At 37.7% G+C, this 27,412-nt stretch overlaps 5 protein-coding genes across 5 annotated transcripts; 3 read left to right on the forward strand and 2 right to left on the reverse strand.

The window, feature by feature from the left end:
- Window positions 1-1,450: 1,450 nt before the first annotated feature.
- Cbr-tyr-5 lies at window positions 1,451-3,685 on the forward strand (the record flags this gene model as incomplete). The annotated part of the gene is made up of 6 exons (XM_002639109.2): window positions 1,451-1,600; window positions 2,133-2,503; window positions 2,548-2,863; window positions 2,914-3,183; window positions 3,319-3,422; window positions 3,472-3,685. The coding sequence occupies 6 exons, from the start codon at window positions 1,451-1,453 to the stop codon at window positions 3,683-3,685; spliced, it is 1,425 nt and encodes a 474-aa protein (XP_002639155.2).
- Window positions 3,686-4,732: 1,047 nt separating this feature from the next.
- On the forward strand, window positions 4,733-6,435 carry Cbr-nol-5 (the record flags this gene model as incomplete). The annotated part of the gene is made up of 7 exons (XM_045243194.1): window positions 4,733-4,854; window positions 4,902-4,947; window positions 4,999-5,073; window positions 5,125-5,442; window positions 5,495-5,679; window positions 5,728-5,995; window positions 6,046-6,435. The coding sequence occupies 7 exons, from the start codon at window positions 4,733-4,735 to the stop codon at window positions 6,433-6,435; spliced, it is 1,404 nt and encodes a 467-aa protein (XP_045095587.1).
- A 487-nt stretch (window positions 6,436-6,922) lies between these two features.
- Window positions 6,923-10,686, reverse strand: Cbr-pqn-72 (the record flags this gene model as incomplete). Its single annotated transcript, XM_045243198.1, has 9 exons — window positions 6,923-7,170; window positions 7,214-7,411; window positions 7,456-7,578; window positions 7,624-7,881; window positions 7,929-8,003; window positions 8,047-8,135; window positions 8,210-9,031; window positions 9,420-9,423; window positions 10,401-10,686. The coding sequence occupies 9 exons, from the start codon at window positions 10,684-10,686 to the stop codon at window positions 6,923-6,925; spliced, it is 2,103 nt and encodes a 700-aa protein (XP_045095588.1).
- Window positions 10,687-10,873: 187 nt separating this feature from the next.
- CBG25218 lies at window positions 10,874-11,149 on the reverse strand (the record flags this gene model as incomplete). Its single annotated transcript, XM_045243201.1, has 1 exon — window positions 10,874-11,149. One exon carries the CDS (start codon window positions 11,147-11,149, stop codon window positions 10,874-10,876), a length of 276 nt encoding a protein of 91 aa, XP_045099616.1.
- An 11,164-nt stretch (window positions 11,150-22,313) lies between these two features.
- On the forward strand, window positions 22,314-26,948 carry Cbr-ctn-1 (the record flags this gene model as incomplete). Its single annotated transcript, XM_045243205.1, has 14 exons — window positions 22,314-22,463; window positions 22,603-22,686; window positions 22,740-22,860; window positions 23,146-23,312; window positions 23,361-23,780; window positions 23,823-24,260; window positions 24,307-24,399; window positions 24,443-24,535; window positions 24,589-24,939; window positions 25,124-25,645; window positions 25,729-25,751; window positions 26,046-26,123; window positions 26,155-26,259; window positions 26,834-26,948. The coding sequence occupies 14 exons, from the start codon at window positions 22,314-22,316 to the stop codon at window positions 26,946-26,948; spliced, it is 2,760 nt and encodes a 919-aa protein (XP_045095589.1).
- Window positions 26,949-27,412: the final 464 nt, after the last annotated feature.

Consider the following 27,412-nt stretch of genomic DNA (forward strand, 5'->3'; position numbering starts at 1 on the left):
TCCATTTCTTGTAGTTTTTAGGTTATAATACTGTAATCAGTCGAATAGAATGACCGCACCTAACTTTTTAACTTTGAGCCAATTTATCTCGATTTCTGTGAAAGATATCAAAACGTGGTCAACTGAAAAAATATTTATCAAATCATGGGTAACATTTTGCCAGTTGACCAATTTTTGATATCTTACAGAAAATGAGATAGATTGGCTTTAAGGTTTTGGTGGGGGTTACTGTAGTCAGAGTCTTAAACACAAAGCAACATTTTAAAACCAGCATATAGACTGATTTATTATGTCCATAGGATTTTCGATTATTTTCTTTCAAATTTAAAACTTGTTAATTCGTGAAAACCATGTTTTATTTTTGTTTTCTTTTCAAATGACCTTGATCTCGAGATGATGATGTTCATCTTATGATTTTAACCAATATAAATAAAAAAACCTTTTAAAATTCCATGTTCCCTCTTGAATTATTGAATTAGGCTGATTAGATTTTATACGGTAGAAACAAAATTTGAATTCTGATTTAAATTTAGTCGGATCTAATATTTATTCTTCCCTCAGATAGTTTTGCTTCCCTATAAGAAGGATCTCTAGTAGTTCTTCTTGTCAGCTGGTGTATTTTTAAAAATCATTAGAACCTTTCAACCTTAAGCCAATTTATCTCGGTTCCTGTCAAAGATAGAAAAAAGTTGTCAACTGATAAATTGTTTATCTTAATATTTCCAACATTTTATCAGTTGACATATTTTTGATATTTTTCTCAGGACTCCGGAGTCAGGAGCCAAGAAAATTAAGCTCAAATGACAAGAAAAATAAGTTTCTGACTTGTGATGCTTGCCCCAAAACCATTCCTCAAACTTCTTTTTCTGTCCCACCTCTTTGAAATTTCCCACATTTTCTTCCCGGTCCAAAAAACTTGTCGAACAGAATATACTTTTTGTCCGTTTTTGAATTTCAAAAAGTAGCCAACTGTTTGTGGATAATAAAAAAATCAGAACTTGTTCTTGTTCCAATTCGTCCAGCAATCTGTTTGACGAATTTTTCTCTCGTTTTCCTCAAATTACTCCTGGGGTTATACCGATATATCGACTCTTCACTCTTTCTTCTGATTTGAATTCATTGCGCAATAACTACAGAAGCTAGTCAATGGGATTCTTGTTTTTTGTCCGGAATCAATTGCTTATTTCCTTTCCTTTTTGTCCTTTTTTTCCGTTGTACTGGTAGACTGAACTGCCGGAGAAACACGGAAAAGAAGAGGCTGTAAACTCGTTTCTTCGTATGACGACGTTCATATCGGCTGCTTCCGGGCGGTCGGAAGAAAATGCCAAATTATTACTGATGAATTGAATGTACACATGTCTTTTTGATTGCAGAATCTTCCTGGAAGGGGAGGAGCCTGTTGTCTTCCTGTCTCGATATATGTGTCACTGATTCATTTCCCCACATCATCATGCACCGATTTGTATTTCTCTGTTTTATCTGTTTGGGGACCACAGCAAATGCTTATGTGACAGTTACTAAATATACTATTGGAAATAAAACATATTATGAGAAGTTCGAGCAGCCATGGTTCAGACATATGCATTACGACCACGATCCAGTAAGTTCTCATGTTACTGTATTTTTTAAGGGGGGGGCATGAAAAAAGAGGATTTTCTCAAAATTCCATTCATATAAGCTTCTCGAGTAGTTGGACTTGTGGGTCTGACACTAGGTTGGGTGCCGCGCCTACCCGTCGTTCAGCCGCCAATCATCCAATTCAGAATTGTAGAATGGTTTCTGACAAAAACTTGAAAATCGTATGGCTAGAATTTGATTTTTTATTGTTAGTTATTTTAACAGCAATCTCAAAAAATTATATTTCCCCCTTTTTGAGTGGCACGCATCGTTGGGCCTTCTGCGGTCTTCTCGCCCATTTTTGCCCCACCGGCGGCCGCTTAGACTCCCTTCGCCCGCTATTGGAACTTGCCGCTTTATACCATAACTCCGAATAAACTCTAAAAATCTCCTTTAACCCTCCTTTAAGTTTTAAAAAACATTTTCGAGGTCAATTTCTAGAACTGGAAAAGGAACCAGTCCACATTTCTTCAAACATTTTAGAAGTGAAGTCACCTATAATTATTCTTTTTCAGGTCGAAGCATCTGAAAAAGAAGAGTCTGCATTCGGCAAACATTATGTTCCAGAAGACGATGTTTTTATAGCACCAGACTGGACAGCTCACGAGATGAAATATATGTCATGTCTGAATAGAACTTGTGTTTGTGGATATTTTAAAGGAAACGTTAAAAATGGAGAATGTTATCTTCCCAGTGGACAACTATTGAAACGGGCAGTAAGAAGAGAGTTGAGATCGTTGAGAGATGAGGATAGAAGAATGATTGAAGATGCATGGAATGCAATGAAAAAGAGTGGATTGTACAATAAGATTGGAAGAGTTCACAAATATTCTGGAGTTCATTCAGGACCTGCATTTACATTGTGGCATAGAGAGTTTTTGAAAAGGTAAGATAGAAGGTACTGTAGAGGAGATTACTAGACGATTCCAGACTTGAGTTGGCTCTTCGTGATCATATGAGGAATCCGGACTTTGGTCTTCCTTTTTGGGATTCCACATTAGATTCTTTGCTTCCTGAACCTAAAGATTCTATCATATTCTCAGAATTATTTTTGGGGGAAGTGGATGACAAAGGAATGGTTAAAAATGGACCATATCATAACTGGGAGACAATGGAAGGACGTGCGCAGATATTTCGAAACTTTGGTGAAGATGAATCAGGAGAAATGTTGAATGATGCTCGAGTTGACTGGTTGATAAACAATCCAGATATCAATATGATTCTTGGAGCAACAATGCCTTTGACAGTAAGCTTTCAAACTATAATATACAATCTCCAAAATAGTGGTAATTATAGACATGCCCTATGAACCATACTCTTGATGCAAGAATGTTAGAGTTCTCTCATGATTATGTTCATTTTTTCGTGAATGGAGATATGAGCAAATCGTATTCCTCTTCAAATGATGTTTGTTTCGTTTATCACCATGGAATGATCGACTGGATTTTCGAAAACTGGAGACAAAATATGCAAAGCAGAGAGGAAAGAGAAAAAGACTATCCGAAAAGTGATGAAAGATGCTTCCCGTTCTGGCACAATGGAGATAATTCCATGCCGTTGTTACAGGTAATTCTTTCTTATATATAAAACGCTAGAGATGTCTGTTGGTCCCCGTGTCACGAGGATAGATGCGCCGAAGGCGCAGCAAACAGGCTGCTTTTTTATAAATCATAAATTCTGCTATTTTCCGTTCACTTTCAGCCACTGAAAAACAAAGACGCACTCTCCAATGGATATACTGATTTCATGTATGAATACTATCCAAGATCAACGTGCAGTAAGGAAAAGCCAGATTGTCATTCACCGTTAGTATACAATCTTATCATCCTTATTTAAAAGTTCTCATGATTTCAGATATCTATTCTGTTACATTCCCCCGAATGACGAACATCCACCAAGTTGTGTGAGCAAAGTTCGAAGAAATGGAGTTTGCAAAGGATTTGAAGACTGGCCAATCTGCTATTGGGGTCTATGTGTGAATGGAAAGTGTGATGAAAATGCCAAGCCGAAAAAGAATGCAGCTCAATTCGAAAAGTTCGAAAAACGAATTGTTCCGTTCATAATGTAAATCCTTATCGTTTGGATTAGAATTATCTGAATGTTCTTCTGCTTTTTAATTTGAAGCTTGTGATTTCTTAGGGTCTATCTGTCATTTTTTACAGGGTTTTGATTTTGATTTGAGTTTGTAAAAAGATCAGGAACTCGCTTGTTTTCCGAATCATTTTTTTTATTCTTTGTCCAATACTCTTTTCATCCATGTCTGAATGTTCTAGTCATTTTTTGGTTGCAGCCGATGTCGGTGATTGAAATTTTTGTTAAATTACTTGTAGTTTTTGATTTTCAATAAAATGGTTCGCAAGAAATCGGTTTTCATGATTTTCTCACTAATTCAGGAGATATTTTTAACGTTATTGTCACCGATTTTCTTGATGCGTCTTTTTCTCGGGCCACAACTTCGGATGATTAAACGAGTTGGGGAAAAACGGGGTACAAAGTGATATAGAAGTACTAAATTCCTGGGTAAATTGAATTTCTTTGAATCGCTGAATTGGAACTTCGTCTCCAAATGTGTCGAATCGTTATATGGTTGAAAGAATTCAACTCAGCGGCGCGAAAAATACAATTTATCTAGGAATTTTGAGCCCCCCAATTATGGATTTCGCACTCCTTCATCCTTTTGCACCTCTTCCTACCCCTAAATTATCTGCCTTTTGTTCGTTTTGATTTTCTATTTAGATAATTTTTGTGAAGTTCCAAGGTTTTCGCAGAAAAAAGACACTTGTCCACGAGGAGTACACCATTCAGTATTCAACTTGCCGCGCACGGGTCTCGACACGAAAGGTTTCTTTGGCTGTCTGCCAAATATCTTTTCTCTTTTTTCTCGCTTTCGAAGTGGTCCTATTTCAAGACTATTGATTAAAAGCACGATTTTTTCATCAGTAATTACCAGTTAGTTTGGCCGGTACTGATATGAGGAACTGATTTTTAGTATATTCAGCATCTCAAAACGTATCCACTTGTTGTTGTTGAGATCATTTGAACAATGTATTTTTATCGAATTATAGTATCAATTGTTGAAGGTCTTTTAAAATATATTATTGTGTTTTCAGGTAAGATGCTCGTCCTGTTCGAGGTGGCGGCCGGTTATGCGGTATTCAAGCTCAGCAATGAGAAGAAGTTGAAGAATGTTGATAACATTTGGGAGGAATTCAATACCGCCGAGAAGGCTCAAGAAAAGTATGGTTCTCAGTTTTGAGTCCAATATAAAATGTTTTTGGTTTTAGCTTGCAATTGGTCTCTTTCAAAAAGTTCAAGACCACAGCTGGAGCTGTCGAGGCTGCTTCGGAGATCACCGAGGGAAAGCTCAGCAAGACCTGAAAGAAACTCTTGAAGTCCAGTGTTGATGAGACTGAGAAGTTGGCTGTTGGAGATGCTAAGCTTGGAAACCTCATCAAGGTTTGTTCTATACGGTTTTTCAAGCTTCAAGTATATAATTTCGTTTTGTAGGAGAAAATGTCGTTGAACTGTGTTCATGACAGCTCAATCAACGAGTTGATGAGAGGAGTACGTGCTCACATTGAAGACTTGCTTGCTGAGCACAAGGAAGAGATGAACGCAATGAATCTCGCAGTGGCTCACTCACTTGCCCGTTATAAGGTGAAGTTCAATCCGGAGAAAATCGACACCATGATCGTTCAAGCCGTTTCTCTTCTCGATGATCTCGATAAAGAGCTCAACAACTACGTGATGCGCACCAGAGAGTGGTATGGATGGCATTTCCCAGAACTCGGAAAGACCATCCAAGATCATCAAGCTTATGCTAAGGTAGGATTTCGTATCTGAGATTTGGTTTAATTACAGAATAATTTTTATTCAGATCGTTAAAGCCATTGGAATGCGTCAAAACTGCATCAACACCGATTTGTCGTCGATTCTTCCAGAAGAGCTAGAGACCAAGGTTAAGGAAGACGCTGAGATCTCTATGGGAACCGACATTTCTGACATCGATCTCATTCATATCAAGGGACTTTGCGAGCAGGTTATCGAGCTCTCACAATATCGGTTTGTGAAAAACTTGCAAATTTTCAATAGTTGAACATTGATTTCTAGTGCTCAACTCTTCGACTACCTCAAAAATCGAATGACTGCTCTCGCTCCAAATCTCACTGTTCTTCTCGGAGAGCTCGTTGGAGCTCGTCTGATCTCTCATGCCGGATCTCTCGTTTCGTTGGCTAAAGCACCAGCATCTACAATTCAGATTCTCGGAGCCGAGAAAGCTCTTTTCCGTGCCCTTAAGACAAAGAAAGATACTCCAAAGTACGGATTGATCTATCATGCTCAGCTCATCACACAGGCACCACCAAAGGTTAAGGGAAAGGTATGTTGTTGTCGTCTGGAATCACTTCGAGCTATTTTTGTGATTTTCAGATGGCCCGTAAACTTGCTGCAAAATGCTCTCTCGCCACTCGAATTGATGCTCTTTCTGATGAAACAGCAAATAACGAAATTGGAATTGAATGCCGTGCTGCACTTGAGAATGTTCTCAGAACAGAATCGGAGCGTGGACCATCGAAGAAGCAAAACTTCGGATCTCATAGACACGACAAGTACGAATTCAAGAGCGAGACGTACGAGTACGATGCAGCTGCTGATACCCCAGCCAGCCGTAAACACAAGCGGTTTGATGATAATGAAGAGAGCACGAAAGGCATCAAGAAGATGAAGATCGAAGAAGTTGAAGAAGACGATGCGTCGGAAAAGAAAAAGAAGAAGAAGGCAAAGAAAGAAAAGAAGGAATCCGATTCCGATGAGGAATGAGTGCATGGGGGACGAGAGTGATAATCTTTCTTGTTGTGGTTCGAATTTGCTTCTCGGTTTTTGTGAAAGGAATTCCGATAAGTAAATTTCGAAAATCTGTATGTTTTTGTTGATTTGACTCGTTAATCCGTGCTAGACTTTTTCTTTGTTTCTCTTCTCATTGTTACATTCTATCCAATTATCTTTTCCTACAATCATCCTCAAAACATTTTTTATCGTAATTACTTGTTTTTTTCTTCCCTTGTTGTTCCTTTATTTGTTATGTTGATCCAAAAATTTTCAAATGAAAATAACTTTCAGTCGAGAGATGAAACACATTTATTGGCGAAACAGATGGAATCGATGAAAACCCGTAATAAAATTTGGAAGTAGGTAACTGCAGCAACTAATCTAATCTAATAGAAAGGGACGGCATAGCTTGAGTATCGTGAAAGTTATTCTGGTCATTATTATATAATGCTCATGAAGAAAAAAACAATGAATTTAATCACTGAAGAAGTCTCCGTAGCAAGTGAAGTCGTTGAGCTACTTGCAAGAAATCGGAAGAACCATTCAGCTCGTCGACAATATCATCAGAAGGAGGCATCGAACCAGGTGGACCCGCTTGAAGAGAAGCGAACTCGCGCGGTGGTGCCGGAGGGGATGGAGGAACAGGAGAAGAAGTTGGAATTGGTGGGAGGGGTGAAGGTGGAGAAGGAGAAGATGAATCAGATGATGTTGTGGGAGTGGAAAGAGCTGGAAACGTTTTTATTATGCAAACTAACAGTGGAATGTTTACCTGAAATGACGTTTTTCTCGATTTGATTAAGCTGATGGTTCTCTGTTTCCGTCTTAGCATTGATGTCTTCAAAATCCTCTTCCGGAAGAGCAATAGTTATGCCTGTAACTTGCTCTGTCGTCGTTCCTTCTGTCACTGCCGTCGTTGATTCTTCTGAAGTCGTCGTAGTTGCATCGGTTTTAGTCGTTGTGGCAAGTTCTTAAAATGAATCGGTATCTGAGAATTTTTCCGGATATTTTCACCTGTAGTTGTACTTTCTGTAGTTGTTGGCTCTGTTGTCACTTCCATAGTTCTTGGGATTACTGTAGTTGGGCGCCTGTGACCATGTCGTCTGCTGGCAAATGCCGGGAATAGCGATGTCGATTCTCAAAATGAGATTAAACGTCATGTCATGCCTAGAAAATGCGAACCTGGTTTTTGAGTTGTTGTTTCTTCTGTTTTCGCCGTCGCCAGCGTCGTCGTTGTGGTCTCCTCCACTGGAGTGGTTGTAACGTCTTCTGAAGGTGGAGAGGCTGGTGTTGCTTCAAGAACTGCTCGAAGAACAGCTTCCTCGATAGCATCAACACGTGGTGGAGACGATTCTGGGCGATGTCTGTGTCCAGGACGGATTCGATGAATTCGTGGGCGGTGAGTTGTAGAAGATGGAGGTGGTTCAGGAGATGATGACTCTGGAAGAATATTTTCAGTTGTTCTGAAAATTTATCTGAAACATTACCAATGACAGCCTGAAGGATTGCTGCCTCAATGTCATCTACTTTTTTGAGTTCACTTTGCTGTGTTTGAATCCCTTCTAAATCTTTAATCTCTACAATAATTTGTTTTCTAAATCATACCTGGAGTTGTTCCAGCAACAGTAAAGGACACATCTTCAGATGTAGTCGTTGGTTCTAGTGTAGTCGTCGAAACTATCGGTCTAGTCACTCTGTAATTTTCAAAAATCAGTTAGAACAAAGCGACGGAGTCGATGAAAGTTAGTCGGTTAGAAACCTATCAAACCTATCAGGTTTTGTAACTCGATGAGTCGGTTGATGTCGAGTCAACGGGAAGTTTTTCGAGTTAGGTCTTCTGAATTGTCCACGTGTCATTTGGGGTTTCCTTCGAAGATTGAGTTGAAGTTGTTGAACACGAATCGGACGACGAAGAGATCCTCCAACGGAATGAACTGTGGCTACGTGGGTGGTCGAAGGAAGGGATACTGGTTGGGTAGTAGTTGGAACATGGGAAGTAGGAGGGGTTGTAGATGGAATTGGAGTGGTAGTGGTAAGAATTTGAGTTGAAGGGGATGGAGATTGAGGAGGAAGAGGAGGGCGGAGAGATGAACGATTTGGGGAAACCGGACGACGGAGAGACGAAGGAGTTCTTTGGACTGAGCCAAATGGCATTGGGGATAACGGAGCTCGAATCGCAAATGGTGATCTAGGTACTCCTGGTCGCATAACAAACTGTGCATTTTGATTCGAGCCTCCTCTTTGCAATGTCTGAACTCTCTGAACCCTCTGCGGCTGGAATCGAAACTGTTGTTGTCTTTGGATGAACGGTTGTCGTCTGGAAATGTTAGACTTGATTGTCGTTGTTCGTTGATTAGAAGAAGTAACACGCGTAGTGACGTTTGGTTTAGTGCGAAAAAACGAAGATAGCCCAGTTCGAGAACGAGTTCTTTTGTGGGATAAGGTTGGAATGACACGGCGAGTGGTTAGATGAGCTGGATGGGTAGTAGTTCGAGATGATTTCAAAGATGACCTTTGACGGGGACGATGACGATGACTGATTTGGCGAGTGAAGAGATTTCGTTGACGAAGTGGAGAAGCTGATGGGAGTCTGAAATAAGAGATGAAGGGAAAGCACACACAAGCGACTAGAAGCATTTATAGACTGAAAGTTCTAGCGAGAAATGTGGACCTTTGATGGGTTTCTTTGTGAAAATAGCCAATTTTTCGATTCTAGACAACAATTCAAATTCATAGGCTCTCTCAAACATTGCATTCGAAACCCAAAATTTGTCCGGAAATTGTCAAAATGGGGCTATTGCTGCTTCTCGGACATTTTAAATTATAATAGGAAAAAATAGGATCCGGCCCTGTGAGCCCTGATTTTTCAAATAAGAATAAAGCTCAGAAGTTTCAGGAAATTTTCAAAATCTTTTTGTGAGAAAAATATTGAAACGGGCTGGCCTAAGAAAAGCCCAGCCCCGCCCGTTGCAATGTACAGTACTGGCATAAATTTTGTTGATTTCACCTATTTTCTGTCCAAAATAGTGAACTTTATATGTCTACAAAATAAAATAAATTTTGTTAAATAAGACTAATAGTTTTTAAGTTTACTAAAAACAACAGCGCTTAAATTTTGTAGTTAGCATCTTCTTTGTACAAATTCATCTAAATGAGATATGCCGTTTGAAGCAGACCAATTGTCAAAACTTCCAGAAATTTCATTGCCTTACAAGTCACGATTTTTGAGCGGTATATCTCATTCGAATGAACTTTTACGAAAAAATGGTCAACTACAAAATTAATGCCCGTTGTTGTTTAGTAAACCTGGAAATTTTCAGTCTAATACACCAAAATCTTTTATATTTTGTAGATAGCTAAAGTTGACAATTACACTAAAACGAGATAAATTCAATAAAGTTTTGGCCAGTACTCTATATTATTAATGCTCGTTTGAAAACATTTTTAAAAAGATCTTTCTGAGAGGCTCATAAATTTGATAAACGTATGAAACCTAATTGGAATCAGGCCGGAAAGACCTATCGATTAACGCTCGAAATTGAAACTCTAAAACTTTTTCTCTCCTCTCTATCAAGATTTTCTAACTTTTGCCTATTAGTTTTTGGGAAAGATAATATTTGAATTACTTCAGACATCATGTCAATTAAATTTCAATTTCCCTATTCTCTTTGTTTTTTCCTAATTAACGTTCGCCTCGATTCCTCTAATTTTCCAAGCAAGATGATACAATAGAACAGATGTTATCATAACCACAGAAGCAATGTTGTAACGCTTACACAGATGCGTCAGTTCATTTGCCTTCAGAATCGAGAAGCAAATGACGTGGATGACATTAAGGTGTTCAGAAGTATTCCGAAACTTCTTTTTTTCGAGAAGCACAATAGAAGAGGGATAGAAGCAAAGGACGACGATGAGTGCGTGGGTTCAAAAAGCTTGCGGCATAAATAAAATACTTACACAAAGTTTCGATTTTGTTGGAATTGAATTTGATTGGGTTGTTGTTGTTGGAATATTGTCTGAAACAAAATATTTGGAACGGATTTTGAATAGAATAAGTTTGGATGGTATGTTACCTGCCGCCTCACGAAAGCTGGCTGTCGATTTCATCAAAAACTTGTTGAGCCTAAAAGGATGATTAGAAAATTCTCGGAACACCTTGCTTACGGTAACCACGGAAACCACCAATACCAGGATGGAACATGATGCAACAATCACCGGAAATCGACGCTTTCTCACTCCATTCATCTGGAAATTCCTTCATAAGAGAATATGGTCTAAAATAAACAACAAAGAAGAGGAAGAAGAAGGAGGACAAAAAATCAGAAGGTGTGAAGTTTCTTCACCAAAAACGAGAAACTATAAATCCTCTCATTGAATATTGTTTAGTTTTATGGCGAAAACGGATAATTTGGGTTTGCGCCTAAGTAGGTGGTCAGATGGAAACAGCCAATTTCAGCCAAATACAGACACATACAAAAGAAAACGATTCTGATTGAAGAAGCTGTCTTTCTCTTACTTTTTTTTCGTCTCTTCCTCTCGCACACACCGAACACCTACTTTTCTGCTTTTTTTCTCTCATCGGTTTCGCTTTTCGGTACCTTTTCTTGTCTTTTTTCTTTACACAATTTGTTGGAGGCGCCAGTGGCAAATTGGCAGTTTTGCCGTTGTCGGAAAAGGAAAGGACGGTTCGACTTACTGATAGATTCATTTGATCACGCGAGTCGGGAGTGTGACTCTTCGATTTGATAGAATCATTAGAAGACTAAAACAGAAAACGGTGGGAAAAGGGTCAGCAGAGAGATTATAGTAGACGATTAGGATTGGTTCACCGTAATTATTAAATTGTCATATGCAGTTAAATCAAAAAAAGGATGAAATAACTAACAGTTGACAAGGGAACCTCAACATCTTGTAAACCCAGATTTTGATGAATATTTCGGGATAAGGTACACTATAATAGAAAGCTCTGTTCCTGTAACATATATCAGAAAGTAGTCAACTGATAAAATGTTTATTATAATGTACAAAACATTTTATCCGTTGACTACTTCCTGATTTCTTCTCCATGAACCGAGATAAATTGGCCAAAGCGCAATCAAAAATTAAAAAAAAATATTTATAGAATATGTCTGAAATATGAAGTACGGTTTTTTGGTCCTGAAACTCATACAACTCGGCTGAAACTGGCGATGGAATTTTAACATTTTCAGAAGTGTCTAGGTAGGCTAATATTTAACCTATAATGAAATTTTTATCAAAATCTGGGTTCCCTTGTGAGAGTTTCCTGAATCTGTAGGCAAGGAAAGGTAAGTTTCCTCATTTTAATAAAAAAGTGTAATTATCAGCAAAAAAAACTGCGCATTCAGAGTTACATTTTGTTCTACAAGAATTCTTGAATTCTCTTTTCCAGAATTCAAACCTATTGAAGATTCTGAATCTCTGATAATAACAAAGATTTCGAATTTAGATCGAGAGTCGAAAGTCGAGAGATTTGTTTTTCTAATCAGATGGTAATTTTTAGTGGCATCTTTTTATATTAGGATTTTTCTAAAGTTGATGGAAACCGAAAGGCGTTTCATAGAAGCGAGATGAATATCATCATGCTTTCATCTAGATAAATCGTTCGACAAAAAGTTATTCAGAAGTGTAGAACATGGAAACACTTCCATATTCAAAAAAGGAAAATAGGGAACTTTGGAAAGAAGTTATCACTGATGATCAGAAGGAAGATCATCTCATCTCAACCTACATCTCGAAAATGAACGAAAACTATAAAGTTACAACTGATTCGTTATTCCACCCATCGACATAAAGATTCGCGCCCATAATTACACAGATTATATATATCTCAAAATACGTCCCGTTTATCATAAATCTTTTCTTACTTTTCAAGGGGCATTCAAGAAAGAGAACAGAAAAAGAATAAGAAAGGAAACCGAACTGACAACAGGTAATTCCTTTTTTCACCAAAAAAAGAGGAATTATTTGATATCAAAGTAAACGGTTTCCGACTGGTAGGGGAGACAAAAGAATGAAATTTAATTGGAAAGCAAAAAAAACAACAGAAAAACAAGGAAAGTGCTAAAAGTGGGCGGAGTTTCGAAAGGACATAGTGTGAATTGAGTACACAAAAGATAGATGGTAATCTGGTTAATATTCGGAAAAACTGAAAAACTGAAGAGAGCTTTTTTTCGAACAAGACTGAAAAGAAGAAGACGTCGATTGGTGAAACCGATTCGCGGCTACGATAAGAGAGTATTTCAAAGTGAATAAGTTGTCTGAAGGTCAGCTGTCATCGATTTCCATGTTGTAACAAGGCTTATTTTCAGCTGAGAGAAGGGACAATGAAATAGAAATGACCATGAAAACATATATTGTTCTTCGGTTGAAGCTATCTCTCTCTCCGACTGACGAAGATCTGAATTCAATTGACAACGACATCACTGACTTATGACTGTCAACCACACCTTTTAAGCAAGATCGAGGGAGACTGATAATTAAGCATGAAACGGGAGAAAGTGATGAAAGATACATTTATGAGAATATTTTCATCAATGAGGGATTTATGAGATTTATGAGGGTTAAACTAGAAAAGTTCATGAAAATGACAGGCAAGCCGATTCAGACTGAAGGCGAGCTACGCGTTACGTTGGAATAGTTGACTTTGGGTTCATCTCAAAGCGGGATCAAACTAAAACAACTATTGTAGGAATGGTATCATCTCTTTTTTCTGTTATTTTCTGTTATCCTACCGTAAGACTAGTAAAAGAAGGGCCCCTCACTTTCAACTTTGAGTCAATTTATCTCCATTCCTGTCAAAGATGTGAAAATGTTCTCAACTTATAACTTATTTATGATAATATTACAAACATTTTATCAGTTGACACATTTTTGGTATCATGCATAGGAACCAGGAAAAAATTAGCTCTAACTTGACAGTGTGGGAGTCCTTCTATTACAGGTTTTACGATAGATTATCCCAGAAACAAAATCTTTTCTAACTTTTGAACTTTTCCTCATAAAACTTCCAGCGTTTCCAGGTATCTCCAATTCTTTCATCATCCCTCAAATAGGGTCAAATGTTCAGTATGGGGGAATTCCGGTCTATTGGAATTCAGGAAATACATATTTCCTTGTTACCGCAAAACCTGCAATAGAAGGGCCCACGAAGGGCCCGCACACACACACACACACTGTAAAGTTTGAGCTCAATTATCTCAATTCCCACTAAAGTTAAAAAAAATGTGTCGACTGATAAAATGATTGTGATATTATGATAAACAATTTATCAGTTGACAACTTTTTTATATCTTTGCCAAAAATGCCAAGAAAATTAGCTCAAAGTTGAAAGTTTGTGGCTCATCTATTACAGGTATTACTGTCGAACACTCGGAACACTTGGTCGAACAGAACAGATGTTGAAAAATATTGCTACAAGTTCAGTATGTGCACTACCAGCCATAACACTTGTTTCTTTTTGTTTCAGCTAGACGTTGTTCAACTTTTGAATTAGACAGTTTCCTATTCTCTTATTTTTCAAAATGATCTGAACGTTTTAAAGTGCTTTTCATATAAAAATTTCGATTTTGTAGCCGATAAATCGGTTCTAAAACTCATTTGTTAGAGATGGACACCCTTCAATCATTACTGTCATTTGTTGCAAGAGTATTTGAGATATTTGGTTTCTTAAAAACCTTCATGGCAATCGGGCTAAAATTCTCAAGCGCTTGTCCAAGACTTCCTACGCGTTTAGGGTGGTGACTGTTTATTTCGCTGGAAAGTTCAGTGTACTTCTACTATTTTAAGCAACCGCTACGTCACCTGAAGATCAACTATTTTGACCTTGCCCATTCCTGTCTGTGGAATTGTCATTCAAAAGTATATTCTCTATTTAACTGCCAACCCATCCCAATCTCTCTTTTCCGCTTAAACGCAACCCATAAAATGTGTCGTTCCAAATAAAGGAAGAAGCAATTTAGATGAAGTGACCTGTTGTTTCTTTGGGCTGGCAAGTGGCCAACCCTTTCTCTTTTTACTCTCAGAAAAAAAAATCAAGGTCACTCTCTCTCTCTCTCTGGAAATATCTTTGTTCCATTTGCAGTAAACTGCTTAATGTAAAACATCAGCTGAACAGATGGTGACGTGGCATTGCTAGCTATTATGTTATAAGCTAGCTTTAAAAGGTGATAGTGACAACAAGCCTGTTTTGATGTGAAACATCAAGATCATCACTTTCATTTACGGCACGGGCGGCTGCGTTTTTCACGCTTTCACTTATCAGAACACATGCTGCCGGCCAGTAATTTTTGTTTCCACTATCAGAAGTACGGTATAGTGTTGCAAAAGAAGCGAAGCAACAGAACAAAAAATTTCAGAAAAAGCGGAAGGTTGCAAGCATTTCAAGTGGTACATATTCTTTTAAAAACGATACTTGATATCTTCCATTTAGGTGTGAAGTGTTCGTCGAAATGTGAAGTTTGATCGGAAAATAGTTTTCCGGTGAGAATAACGATTTTTGATGATTTGGGGCAAAAACGAAGAAATAAGGAAGTTGGCAGCTGAAACTGGTAACCAAACGATATATGAACCTAATAAAGATAATAAAGGGGAGGAGTTTGAGAATAGAAGGCAGAGATGGTTCTATCTTTTTTTGAAAGAATTTATTGGTTTTGATTGAATACTAGAAACAAGTATTATCAGTTCAAAAAATCAAGGGAATAACTAAATAACTTTTTTCTAGATCTACCGTATTGCAAAATGATAAAATGTGAATTTTGGTAATCAATACGAAATTTACCGTAAGCCCTGTAATAGAAGGGCCCCTACACTGTCAAGTTTGAGCTAACTTTTCTCGGCTCCTATGCAAGTTATTTAAATTGTTTCAACTGATAAAATGTTTTCGTATCATGATATACTATTGATTAGTTGACATCTATCTTATATAACATCTTTGACAGGAACCGGGAAACATAAGCTCAAAGTTAAAAAGCCTTCAAATTTCACGGTAGATTATGGGAAAACAAGAGCTGACCAATTATCAGCAAAGTCGAGAAACGCTGGAGTTTTCAAAACGATTCCCCAAGTCTAGGTATTGTAGTCCCAAGATGAACGGCGTAATGTTTCTTGTGGTTTTCATGAGATGAAGCAACTTTGACAAGCGATAACTCAGCTCAAAGTTGAACAAATAGTTTGAAACTTGGCCGGTTTTGGGATGAATTATATGAGTTTCCGCACTCCACATTTGAGTCCAATACAACGCTATAATCAAAATTTATGTTAGTACAAACTTTAGTCCGGGGGATTGTGCACCATCATTTATGAGAAAATTCCCCAATTGAAAGTTGGATCAACTTCAATATCGCTCCTAAGGTAAAGTACCGCAAACACAAAAGTACAAAGCTGAATAAAAAACCCTGACGCATACAGTGTATCTCACTGAACTACAAAAATATAACAAAAATCTTGGAGAACATAAACTTTCGTCCGTTACGAACAGACGAAGATAGTTCATCTGGTTGGAACTCATCTCTGTCTTCAGATTGTATTTAGTTTCCACTTGAGAATGTTACCTCTGGAAATGAAGGGGACATCCGACAAGCATCTATGGATACAAAAACGGGAGGGACGCTCCTTCTACTCCCAGAAAAAAGACATTGCGAATTATAAACGAAAAGTGTTGCGCAGATGCCGTTGCTTCTTTATTCAGTTTCCCGCAAAAACCAACATAGCGGAGACGGTTGTAAGCAAAGAAAAACAGGAGGAGAAGATGGGGATAAATTAGACAGTCGTGTAGTTGGGTGACAAATTGGTATTCTTTGAAAACTGACCGGCAAATGGATTGTGAAGGAGTAGAGAAGAAGCTGTTGACGGTTAGAAGTAGCTGGACAGTTACACTTTGATCCCTTATGATTTGTTAAGTAAAGCAATAGAAAGAAGGCGAAAAATATGAAGGTAACGAAGAAGCAAATATGAGAACAAAAAGAAGACGTACAGCAAGAATTTTTTAATGTTCAAAAATTAATATTCTGATGATTTGTCTGCTGATTGTCGAGTTTTGGGAGAGAAGACTGATGTTAGTCCAAACAAAAATCAGTCATTTATTGAATGCATGGTCATGTCTTGATTTCAAGAAAAAACTAGAGATTGTTGGAGTATTTTGAAGAAAAACTAGTACGAGGCGGCTTTGAAAACTTCGATTATAACTATAATTGGGTGAGAATGGGTGACAGTCGTGTCCTTTCCAGAAACGAACTTTATAGCTTTTCCACCCATACTAGTATAGAAGAAGCTCATTAACTAGTGTATACATATTTAGAAATGTGCAAGATCTGTATGAGAAGAGCCCCTTTAATTAAAGGGTCCTTCTAATAGAACTCCAAGAAGTGTTTGCCCTTGTAATAAAACTCGGTTGTCGGCTAGTAACTCATGGTCAAAAGTTGAGAGAGGTTCTGCTTTTAGATGGACATTAGCCAGGTTCTGGTCGGAACTTGCATCAAAAACGGCTGTTTTTTGTCGGAAATTGAAAGTTTAAATATTACTAGGTCATAACCTTGTCATAAGTTTGTCGGAGTTCGGCTGGTTTTAATAACGATCTTATCCGGAATGTTAACAACCTCCTACCAGAAACTTACGGTGACGCCCGAGAAGGGTCCCCTGAATGTCTTGTAGTTCCAAACTATCCCTTTGTCGTTTTAAATTTAGAATTTCGCCTATTTCATTAAAAACCTGTCGTAATGTCCCAATAAAAGCACGAAAAAAATAGAAAACATGTGAGGCACTCCGGGCATGCCAGTCTACATACAGATTCTACGGTACATCCAAAATTCAGAAGATGAACGGTTCTATCCAAAGAGGCAATTTCTACGATTGGCTAGAAGATCCAGAACGATTGCCCAATTATCAGATCAAGTATTTCTTCTATGGCAACATTCTGATGGATTCGTTCCTCTGAATACGTTTGACACACTTGAGCTTTTGGATTCTTCAAGAAGCTTTTTTCTTACTACGGATCTTTGGATAAAAAACGTATTAGAAAACACAAAAATAATATTGTTACAACTTTGATGCAGCATCATAAACTCCCTAATTACTGTAAACCCTGTAATAGAAGGCTTCCACACTGTCAGGGTTGAACTCATTTTTCTTGGCTCCAATACAAGATATGAAAATTTTGTCAACTATTAAAATGTTTTTGATATTCTGAAAAACAATTTATAAGTTACAGGTTTTCCGTTAGTTACAGGTTTTCCGGTAGTTACAGGTTTCCGGTAGATTCCAAACTGTAACAAATGTCAGATGCCAATAGATGCCAATCAATTGGTTTTAGAGGATTTTAAACTCTGAAAATGTTTTTAAATTCTATGAATTTGGAAAAGAACTAACAATACAGCATATCATCGTTTTCAAATGGGGCTAACTCCAAAATTTGGAAAATAAGGGAAATCAGTACTTAGTTTCCAACGTTCAAGTTGCAGGACCTTGCAGGAGCTTTTAGGTGTCTTCGGGATACAACAACTTCCAGGACTTCGAGGACAACTTCCAGGAATGTTTCCAGAATTGGAATAAAATGAGAGGTAAGGAAATCGGAATTGGTAAATTTACGAAAGTTTTCAAATTCTAGGCGGAGCTTGGTTTCCGGGATGCACCAAATGCAAGGACAGCATCCAGGGCAGGATTGGCAGGAACAAGGACGCCAGGAGTAGCGGAATACAATGAGAGGTGAGGAAACGGGAATGGGTAAAAATTCAAGACTCGGGTTCGGACAATTCCTTTTGCTGGTTTTTTATTATCAAAAAATTGTTTTTCTTTAAATTATGGTTAAACACTGCGAAAGCTTAATAAAATATAAATATTTAATTTTCAGGATTCAATATCCAGGAGCTGATTAGTCTCCAGGATGCACCAACCTCCAGCACTTCGAGGACAGCTAGCAGGCCGGTTTCCAGGATTTGCAAGGATTTGAAACGATATGATGACAGGAGAAGCGAAATAAAATGGAAGATGAGAAAATGGGAATTGGTAAATTAACAAAATTTTCTCGGGTTCGGACATTCCATTCTCCTAGATTTTAATTTTAACAAAACTGTTGTAAATTTTTGATGAACAAATCCTTGACAACTTTTCGCAAGTATTTAGAAACATACAAATAGCTCAAGAAATCTGAAAATGAAAGAATAAAAAGTTGATTTTGTTTTAAAACGTTCAAGTTCCAGGAGCTAATTGGTTTCCGGGATGCACCGAATGCCGGGACAGCTTCCAGTGCAGGATGATCAGGGATGAAGATGTCAGGAGTATCGAAATATAAGGGAAGGTGAGTAGATGTTTTCAATTTTTATGATTTTTGTTTTAGTCAATGGGGTAAATGAGAATCTGTATCAGTATAAACTAGTCCAATTTCAGATTTCTGATGGCACGGGACGAAGGATACCCAGTCGACGTCGTAATGTCAAAGCTCTGTGAACTTAATTTCTTTTTTGTGATGGCTTTCTTTTTTGCTTTCTTGCGCGCTTTCTTTTCTTCGTCGATGATATTTTTTGGGATGTCTTTTTTTTCGGGTTTTGGTCCGTCTTCGTTGTTCTAGTTTTTGTCGTGGTCCTTCAGTTTGGTCTTTAGGTCTTGTCGTCCTTATGTCGTGGTCATCATCTGAAATATACGGATAGTCTATTTCCCGTTGAAAATAGTTTTGGTCAGTCCGTTCACCAAAAAATTTTGTAATCGAAATTTTCCACCTGGGAAGGTCGTTGATTTTGAAAAATGTTGTCTGTTTTCCGTTGTTCGTAATCCGGTGATCGGCCATTTTCGGTTGTCCGCTGTCCGAAAAAAAAATTCGCTGTCCGTGCATCTCTGGTCCTTTTCAGAGATGTCAGGAATTCCGACTTCCGACTTCCTACTTCCTACGTCCCGGCGTTTTCTTCACTTCCGACTTCCTAGTTCAAAATTGTACTTCTGACTTCCTATTTCCGACTTCCGAAAATGCAATTTTACTTCCGACTTCCGACTTTCGAGTTCAAAATTTTTACTTCCTGACATCTCTGGTCCTTATGTCTTGAATTCCTTAGTTGACAATTAGTAACAGTTCGGAGGACGTATTCTAACTGTTTGTGCTATCTAGGATGAAATTTAGCTACAGACCGAAAAATTAAAAACGTTAATCCTAATAAAAATGTTTTATGAATTGTCTATTCTACAGATCTAAGCTGAAAATTTTCCAAAAAATTAATACGGAATATTTTCTCATTCGCAGAAGTCTCAAAAGTCTTTTCAGTGATTGATGGTCTTCTTTTTCTTCTTTCAGGGCATGGTGATTTGGAAATAAATGTTTCGTGTAATTGGCTGTGCAAATCAGTGTGGTCCAAACTCGTTAGGTAGTCTCTTCCTTTTCGTTTTCTTCTCCTTTTTCCCATCCATCCCCATTCTTTTTTCTCTCTTTTTCTCTCTTCTATCCCTTCGAAATCTTCGCCTCTCTCTCATTTTCTTCTTTTCGCGCACTCTCTGCGTCTCTTCAATGTCTTCACTATTTTTCAGACTTCTTCGAATTTCTGCCAAACACACACACACACACACACACACACACACAAATACGCAAGATGACCAACCATCGACGATATATATATTTTTTTGGATTTATGAGCCATTTCTCTATTTTGAGTCTAATGAGAAAGTGAAAACTAGAAAAAATGGGAGAGCATCTGGGTTTCGTTTCTCTCTTTTTGGAGACGGAAATACGCCATTTTAAATTTCTCTTTGCATTTTTGAAACGACTATGTAGAACGTTTCCCTCTTTCAACTGTTTTATTCAACTTTTAACTTTGCCTTGTTTTCCTGGCGCTTCTTAAAAATCAGTCCATTTTTAATAATGAATTATTCTCAGTTCGGTGCAGAGATGTCCGGATACCGGGTTCCGTCCTTTTTTTCATTCCGTGAAAAATATTTTTGTCCGGATTCCGGATTCCGGATTCCGTGAAAAGTTTCATTTGTTCCGGATTCCGAGAAAATTTCTTATTCTGGACTGCAAGCAAACTTGCTAATTTGCAAGGATTCTCTGACTATTTTGAACTTCAGCGACTAAAAATGCAAAAATATAGCACGATATGTGTTTTTAGAACTTTTCTGATTCCGAAAAAATTTTAATTGTTCGGATTCCGGATTCCGGATTCCGAGAAAATTATTTTATTCCGGATTCCCGATTACGTTTATCAAAAAATTAATTCCGGACATCTCTGGTTCGGTGTTCTGATATATTTTGAAAACGATTTTTTTCTTTGGGTTGACACTTTGAATTTCCTCGAAATAGCGTCAATTTTCAAACCAACCGAATTCTTAATATTTGGAATGTTTCATTCATCAAGAACTATCATTGAATCATTTTTATATTTTCAAACGACATAAAACATATTTTTCAAAAAGTTTTAGTTTTTTATGAACCTTCTCATATCACTTTTTCTTTCAAATTCATTTTGAACACAGGATGTTCACAAAAAACTAAAGAATAATTTCTAACTTAACTGGTTTCCTATCATTAACCTTGATTTGATTTATGATGAAGTATCCCATCTAGTTCTTTTTTAGTTCTTGATAGTTTATGTCTTTTGAAATAATTCATAGTTTGGATTGAAAACCTTGATTATCTAATGGAATAATGTACTAGAATATCTGATACCAAATATAATATGTGTGATGAGAAACAAACAAATGGAATGAACGAATCTAAATCTCTTTCTCTTTCTCTCTCTCCCTATATCCACTCTGATCTTGAAGATAGACAGAGAGAGAGAAGAGATATTGTACTCAACGCAATCGTTCAATTTAATGCCCTCATAAAATAATATGTTTCTAATCGATTCGATCATCGCCACCCTTCTTCTATTCTTTCTTTTCGTAGCATCTGATGGCGGCGGCGGCTGCGACACGAGAAGAGCAAAACGCGGAATACTCGAAGAATGAGAAGAGAAACAGCCACTTTACACTCTTGTAGAAAGAGAAAAGAGGTTTTGCAGTGAGGCGCAGAGCCAGGGCCGTGGAGCAAGAAGAACACAAAGTGCCCTCTGCCTTTTAGTCACCCTCTGTTGAGCACAACAACCACCTCCCTGTCTTCTCGACCCCTTCGTCCATCGGTCACTTTCTCGGTTCCCGGTAGGATTCTGTTTTTCTCTGGGATGAACTCTCCAGAGAATGATATTCTATTTGATACGATCTCCCTCCCATTTTTCTTTTACTTTTTCTACCCCTCTTGTTTTGAAATATCTCAAAATCTGTTAGGTTTTGTTACAAACTTTTTTTTTGAATATTTAGAAGAACATTCCAAACATGGTTTCCTAAATTTTTTGGGGTCATTTCGAAGAACAACTTTTTCAAACTCAGTTCTGTACTGGAGCTTAAGAAGATTTTGGATTATTTTTTCTTCTTATACTTTTATTATCTTTCTCCATAATAAATTTGGTTCAGAAATTGAATCCATGTTCTCAATAAGATTACTTTTTCAAGCTACCCTTTTTTTCATACTTCCCAAAACTTTTAAAACCCGAATTGTGATTTTCCCTTTTGAACTCGAATTACCGTAAAACCTGTATTAAAAGGCCCCCTAACTTTTGACTTTGAGTTAGTTTATCTTTGTTTTGTTGCTGTGAAAAATATAAATAAGTTGTCAACTGATAAATTGCTTATAATAATATCACAAATATTTTATCAGTTGACACATTTTTCATATTTTTCATAGGAACTAAGGAAATATATTTTAAACTGGGAGGCTCTTCCATTACAGTTTTCACTTTAAACTTCATTCTTCAACCTTCTGAACTTCAGACGGATTAGCTATTTTCAATTTATAACGATTACCCGACTTTATCATAATTTCAGGCAGGCGCCCTCTCAAAATGGCGACGTCTTCGATGTCATCGTTGACGTCTTCATACCACACAACAGCGCTGCCTTCCTCCAACTCAGTGGTACCTCCATTCGACGCCAGAAACCTGGAAATCAAAACCAAATCGATCGAGCAAACGCTCATTCCACTCGTCACTCAGGTATGAATGACATCATTTGTCATGAAAAAAACGATTATTCATATTTGTTTCCGTTTTGTGACGGACCATTGGACACGAAACGGAAATGGAAGAGGGTGCCCGAAAATAAATACTTGATTTCGTTTTTTGTTTCTTTCAGATTACCACACTCGTCAACTACAAAGAATCATATCTGACAAGCGGGAAACCAAAATCGGAAAGAGCGATGAGAGCAGCATTAAAGGTCAGAGATTCAGAAGATCTATCGGACATAACTTAATTTTCCATCTGTTTCAGATTGGTAGTGCAGTAGAAGCGGCGATCGAAAGATTTGTCTGTGTTGGAGAAACGATAGCAGATGAGAATTCGGACATTCAACCGGAAATGTATGACGCGTGTACCGAAGCCCGTCTTGCTGGTAAGTTGAACTCTTGCTCTGAAGAAGGAGACGCTTTTTTCTCATGCACTAAATCCGCCCCTATCCTTAGTGAATATCATATTACAACCAAAGCACGTCGAAGAAGTATGGGGTGTGATTACAAGACGAAGACGTCTTCTTCTGGAGTGATCGTCATCTATGTACATTCGTAGTTGAGTGGTAAAAAAGAGCAGCTCGCCGACGCATGCACAAATCCGCTCCTTACGTATCCGATTACTTGTCCCTCATTTTTTCCCTGCTAAGCACCATTGTTATTTTTTTCAGGAGCTTCGATGGCTAACCTGTCCTGTGCATGCACTGATGATCCAAATTCCGTTGTTGATAAGGCTGTTTTGGTGAGAGCAAGCAGACAGCTACTCAGCAGTGTTACCAGAGTTCTTCTACTGGCGGATCGTGTCTTGGTCAAGCAGGTTTTGAGAGCTGAGGATAAGGTGAGATCTTTTGATTAAAATCAATCGGAATACTATAAAAATTTTCAGATCGCCTTCTCCTTATCAAGACTGGAATCGACTAGATCCTTCAATGATTTTGTCAAGGTTTTTGCTGTTTTCGGTGGAGAAATGGTGGAATTGGCTCATAGGAGTGGTGATCGCCAACACGATTTGAAAAGCGAAAAAAGAAAAGCACAAATGTCAATTGCCAGAACTGCTCTTGAAAGACTGACAATGCTACTTTTGACTTCTTCTAAGACATATCTGAGACATCCAGACTGTGATTCTGCACTTCAATGTAGAGATGGTGTTTTCTATCAAATGAAGTTATCATTAGATTTGATCGCAATTTGTGTTTGTGATGGAATTTTGACGACGGAAAAGAATCGATACATTCAAGATGAACCCGATATGCCAATCGATATTGCATTGCAACTGACAGCTAATGCGGCAATCAAACAACTTACTGTAAGTTTTATCTTACAACTTTTCTGATTTGGTTTCTTTAAGGAAATGCTGGAAATGATTCGAATGACAGTACGAGTTGGTGCTGGAGTCCGAGAAAGAATAGTATCTGCTCTAGATGCTCTCTGCCAGTTGACCCAAGATTTCACGGATTCAGCCTATACTCCACATCATCAAAGAGAACAGATTCTGGATTTCCTGGAAGAATGTAGATTTGAAATGACAAATCTTATTCAACCAGATGAAAATGAACAATTAGCAGCTAGTGGATTAGAAGTGACCGTGGAGAGATTGAATAGAAGATTAAAGGATTTAAGTAAACAATTACAAATAGTTGCCATGGAACAGATATCAGAAGTTCTGCGAGCAAATGAAGATCAAGTTCTTCTCTCCTCCATGAAAGCATGTGCTGTATCGGGTGATATTGATGGAGTCGAAAAGTATATGCACAAATTTAGAGAACATGCAGATCATATGCAGGAGGTATGTTCTAAGAAACTTGATTTTATGAATATGAGAGAATTTTCAGGTTTGCCGACTTCTGCATCACATTTCCATCACTGATGCTCTGCATGTTCACACTGGCCACGTAGAGAGGAATATGAGAGCATTGGCTCCCTTGGTAAACTTCAGCTGTTTTCCTATAAATAACAATAATGGTTCAGACCATTCTTGCTGGAAGAACTCTTTGCGTACATCCATCTTCTAGGATAGCCAGAGAAAATCTAGAAGTTTTCTGTGACACTTGGGGACAAGCGGTTGGTTTTCTTAATGAACAATTGAAAAACTCTCATATATTTTTATTTTCCAGGTCAACGATCTATCCCGAGTGGCAAAAGAATCGGACGTAGCTGCGAACGGACGAGTGGCTGCTGAAAAACAAGCATACATGTCGCTTCCAAGACCAGGGGTGAGTGGTGTAAATAGTCAAGCTTCTTCGGTTTGCCGTCGGATAAAGCATGCTGGCAATTCTTCTGATTCTTCTTCAAATGAACTTTTACCAAACGGAGGAAGACGTCCAAAACAGGTTGGAATGGGACCAACACGAGTTGTCAGTCAAACGGGCGATGAAGAAAGCAGTGACGATGAAAGAACGGATAAACAAGAAATCGAGGCATTCCAGTACCGAATCAGTTTGATTATTGACGATTTACAGAGTGATGTAGAGGGACGATGACCTGATTTTTTTTCTGACTTTTGCATGCTGTTGTTTCTTTTCTATTTCTAAAACCTTCTTCTTTTTTTCTTTCTCTTTCTTTCTGTGTTGTGCTTCGATAATGTGGTGCTATAATAAACGTTGTGATGTTTTTTATATAACGGAAACTTATGTTTTCTAAATGTTTCAGAAACATGGAACAACTCAGAAACCATCAAAGCCAATAACTTTGGATGTTGAAGACCAACAAAAGATGGCTAAAGTGGGACTAGAGATGAAATTATTGACTTCGGAAGTAGATGCAGAGGCTGAAAAATGGGATGAATATGCTGAGAATGATATAGTAAAACGAGCAAAATCAATGTCTTCTATGGCATATAACATGTACCTATTTACACGTGGAGATGGTCCTTTGAAGACAACTCATGATCTATTCACTCAAGCGGAGTTTTTTGCGGAACAAGCGAATCAAATGTATCGAACTGTTCGGGAATTCTCATACGAAGTGCCTGGATCTGCTGAAAAATCTGATCTATCGGCGATTCTGGAGAGGATCCCGTTGCATTGTCAGCAGTTGCAAGTGATGGTCAAGAGTCCAACAGTTGGAAAAACAGCAACATTTGGAAAAGTGGATTCTGTGATTCAAGAGACAAAGAATTTGATGAATGAAATTGCAAAACTAGTCACAGCGTCTTTCGTTTGCGCTACGAAGGTAAGTTATTAGAATAATCATAGAGATAAAAAGAGTACTGTACTTGGTTGTTTTATGATTAACTGAAAAACAAAAAACTTCAGATGTTCCAGGATTCACAACAGGGGTATGTTTGTTTCTAGAGAGTCTATAATTTCATTTGAATAGAAAATGTCAGCCCCCCCCCCAATCCTTCAGTTATTCCGTTAACTGCTTTTTTCTCTCTTCCCTGAATCTATCTATTTCATTCCAACATATACAAGCCGTGTTCATTATCTTTTGTGTTCGTTAAAAAGTTCGCAAAAGGACAAAAGTCATCATTCGAAGTTGATATATTTTTTGATTAGGTTGCAATATGTGATCGTTTTGTACTAGCTGAATTTGGTGTGATTCTGCAAATTCAATATGAATCGTTTTTCAGTACGAAATCGAGTTTCGCGGAGGTTCTGTCAATGGGAGGACGGGTGCCGACGGTGAAAGGACTAGTCGCGAATCGACTGTGAGTATTCCATTCGTTTTGAAATTTGGAGAATCAAGAATTTTAGGTTTGGCGCAGGACACCAAGTATCCGACGAGCTGCGCCGCCGCCCTCTTCGCACCTTTCCGCCAACAACTCATCAAGCATACACCTTTAGGTAATAAGAAATCTCGTTGGTTTTCTGAAATTGAGGTCCCTAGAGAATATTACAAAACGATTAGAAACCATGGATCACATGAAAAAGGAGTGATATACCGTAAACCAGTGTTAGAAGGGCCCCTTTAATAGAAGCGCCCCTCTAATAGAGTGGCCTTTCGAGGGGCGGACCTGAAAAAAGGGGTTCCTTTCAAAATGTTTTGAAAATAATAAAAACTTTCATGCGTTTTCAGAGGAAAAATTCCGCAAATTCCAAATTTTCACAGAAATTTTTTGATACACCTTTTTTTCTCCAGAATTTGCTCAATTTTAGCGAAAAATTTCATGAGGTTTAAACACGAATTCGCCAAATTTTTCTATGAAAATTTTCTGAAAAAATGACCGGAAAAATAGAATGGCTCCTTCTAATTGAAGGGTCCCTGTAATAGAAGGGGGTACCATGAGGCTTGGAACAATAGAAGGGTCTGCTCTTCTAATACAGGTTATACGATAGATTCGGAGTTTAATCAAAGATCTCAAAAAATAAAATAAAAATGAACAAAGTTAATCGATATGTGTCATTACTCACAGGTAAGGTTGCTGAAAAGTGTACCAACGGCGGCTGAAGATCTAAGAGTTGGCTATATTATAACTTGCGTATTCAAGGAAATTGGGAAAAATGTGACAAAAAGTATGAAAGCCAATCATTAGTAATCAGACCAAAATGAAAATATTTTTCTTTGTAAAATGTTCTTTAAAAAATAAAACATCCATAAAATAAAATAAAAGATTTTCTAATATTTGTATCAAAAAATATAGTCGTTTTTTTTTCATTATGGTCCGATTACTGATAATTGTCTTTCGTACTCTTTATCATAAAATTTGTCCCATTCAGTTGAATACGCTAGTTATAGCCAACTGCTAGATCTTCAGTCGCCATTTATACGCTTTTCCAACCCCGTCTTATGGGGTTATGAACGTAATAAATTTGCAATAAAAATGGCAAATAAATACACAAAAATACTATGCAGATACGCAAATAAATTAATTTATTTGCATCCAAAAACGAATTAAATTGCATTATCAGCTGTGAAAAAATTTTCTCTCGAAGATTTTTCAAGAGATTTTTCTCGAGAAAAAATTTTGAGAGGAAATTTCCACGGGCAATAATTCAA

This window comes from Caenorhabditis briggsae, assembly GCF_000004555.2.
Source record: "Caenorhabditis briggsae complete genome, chrI, whole genome shotgun sequence".
NCBI lineage: Eukaryota > Metazoa > Nematoda > Chromadorea > Rhabditida > Rhabditidae > Caenorhabditis > Caenorhabditis briggsae.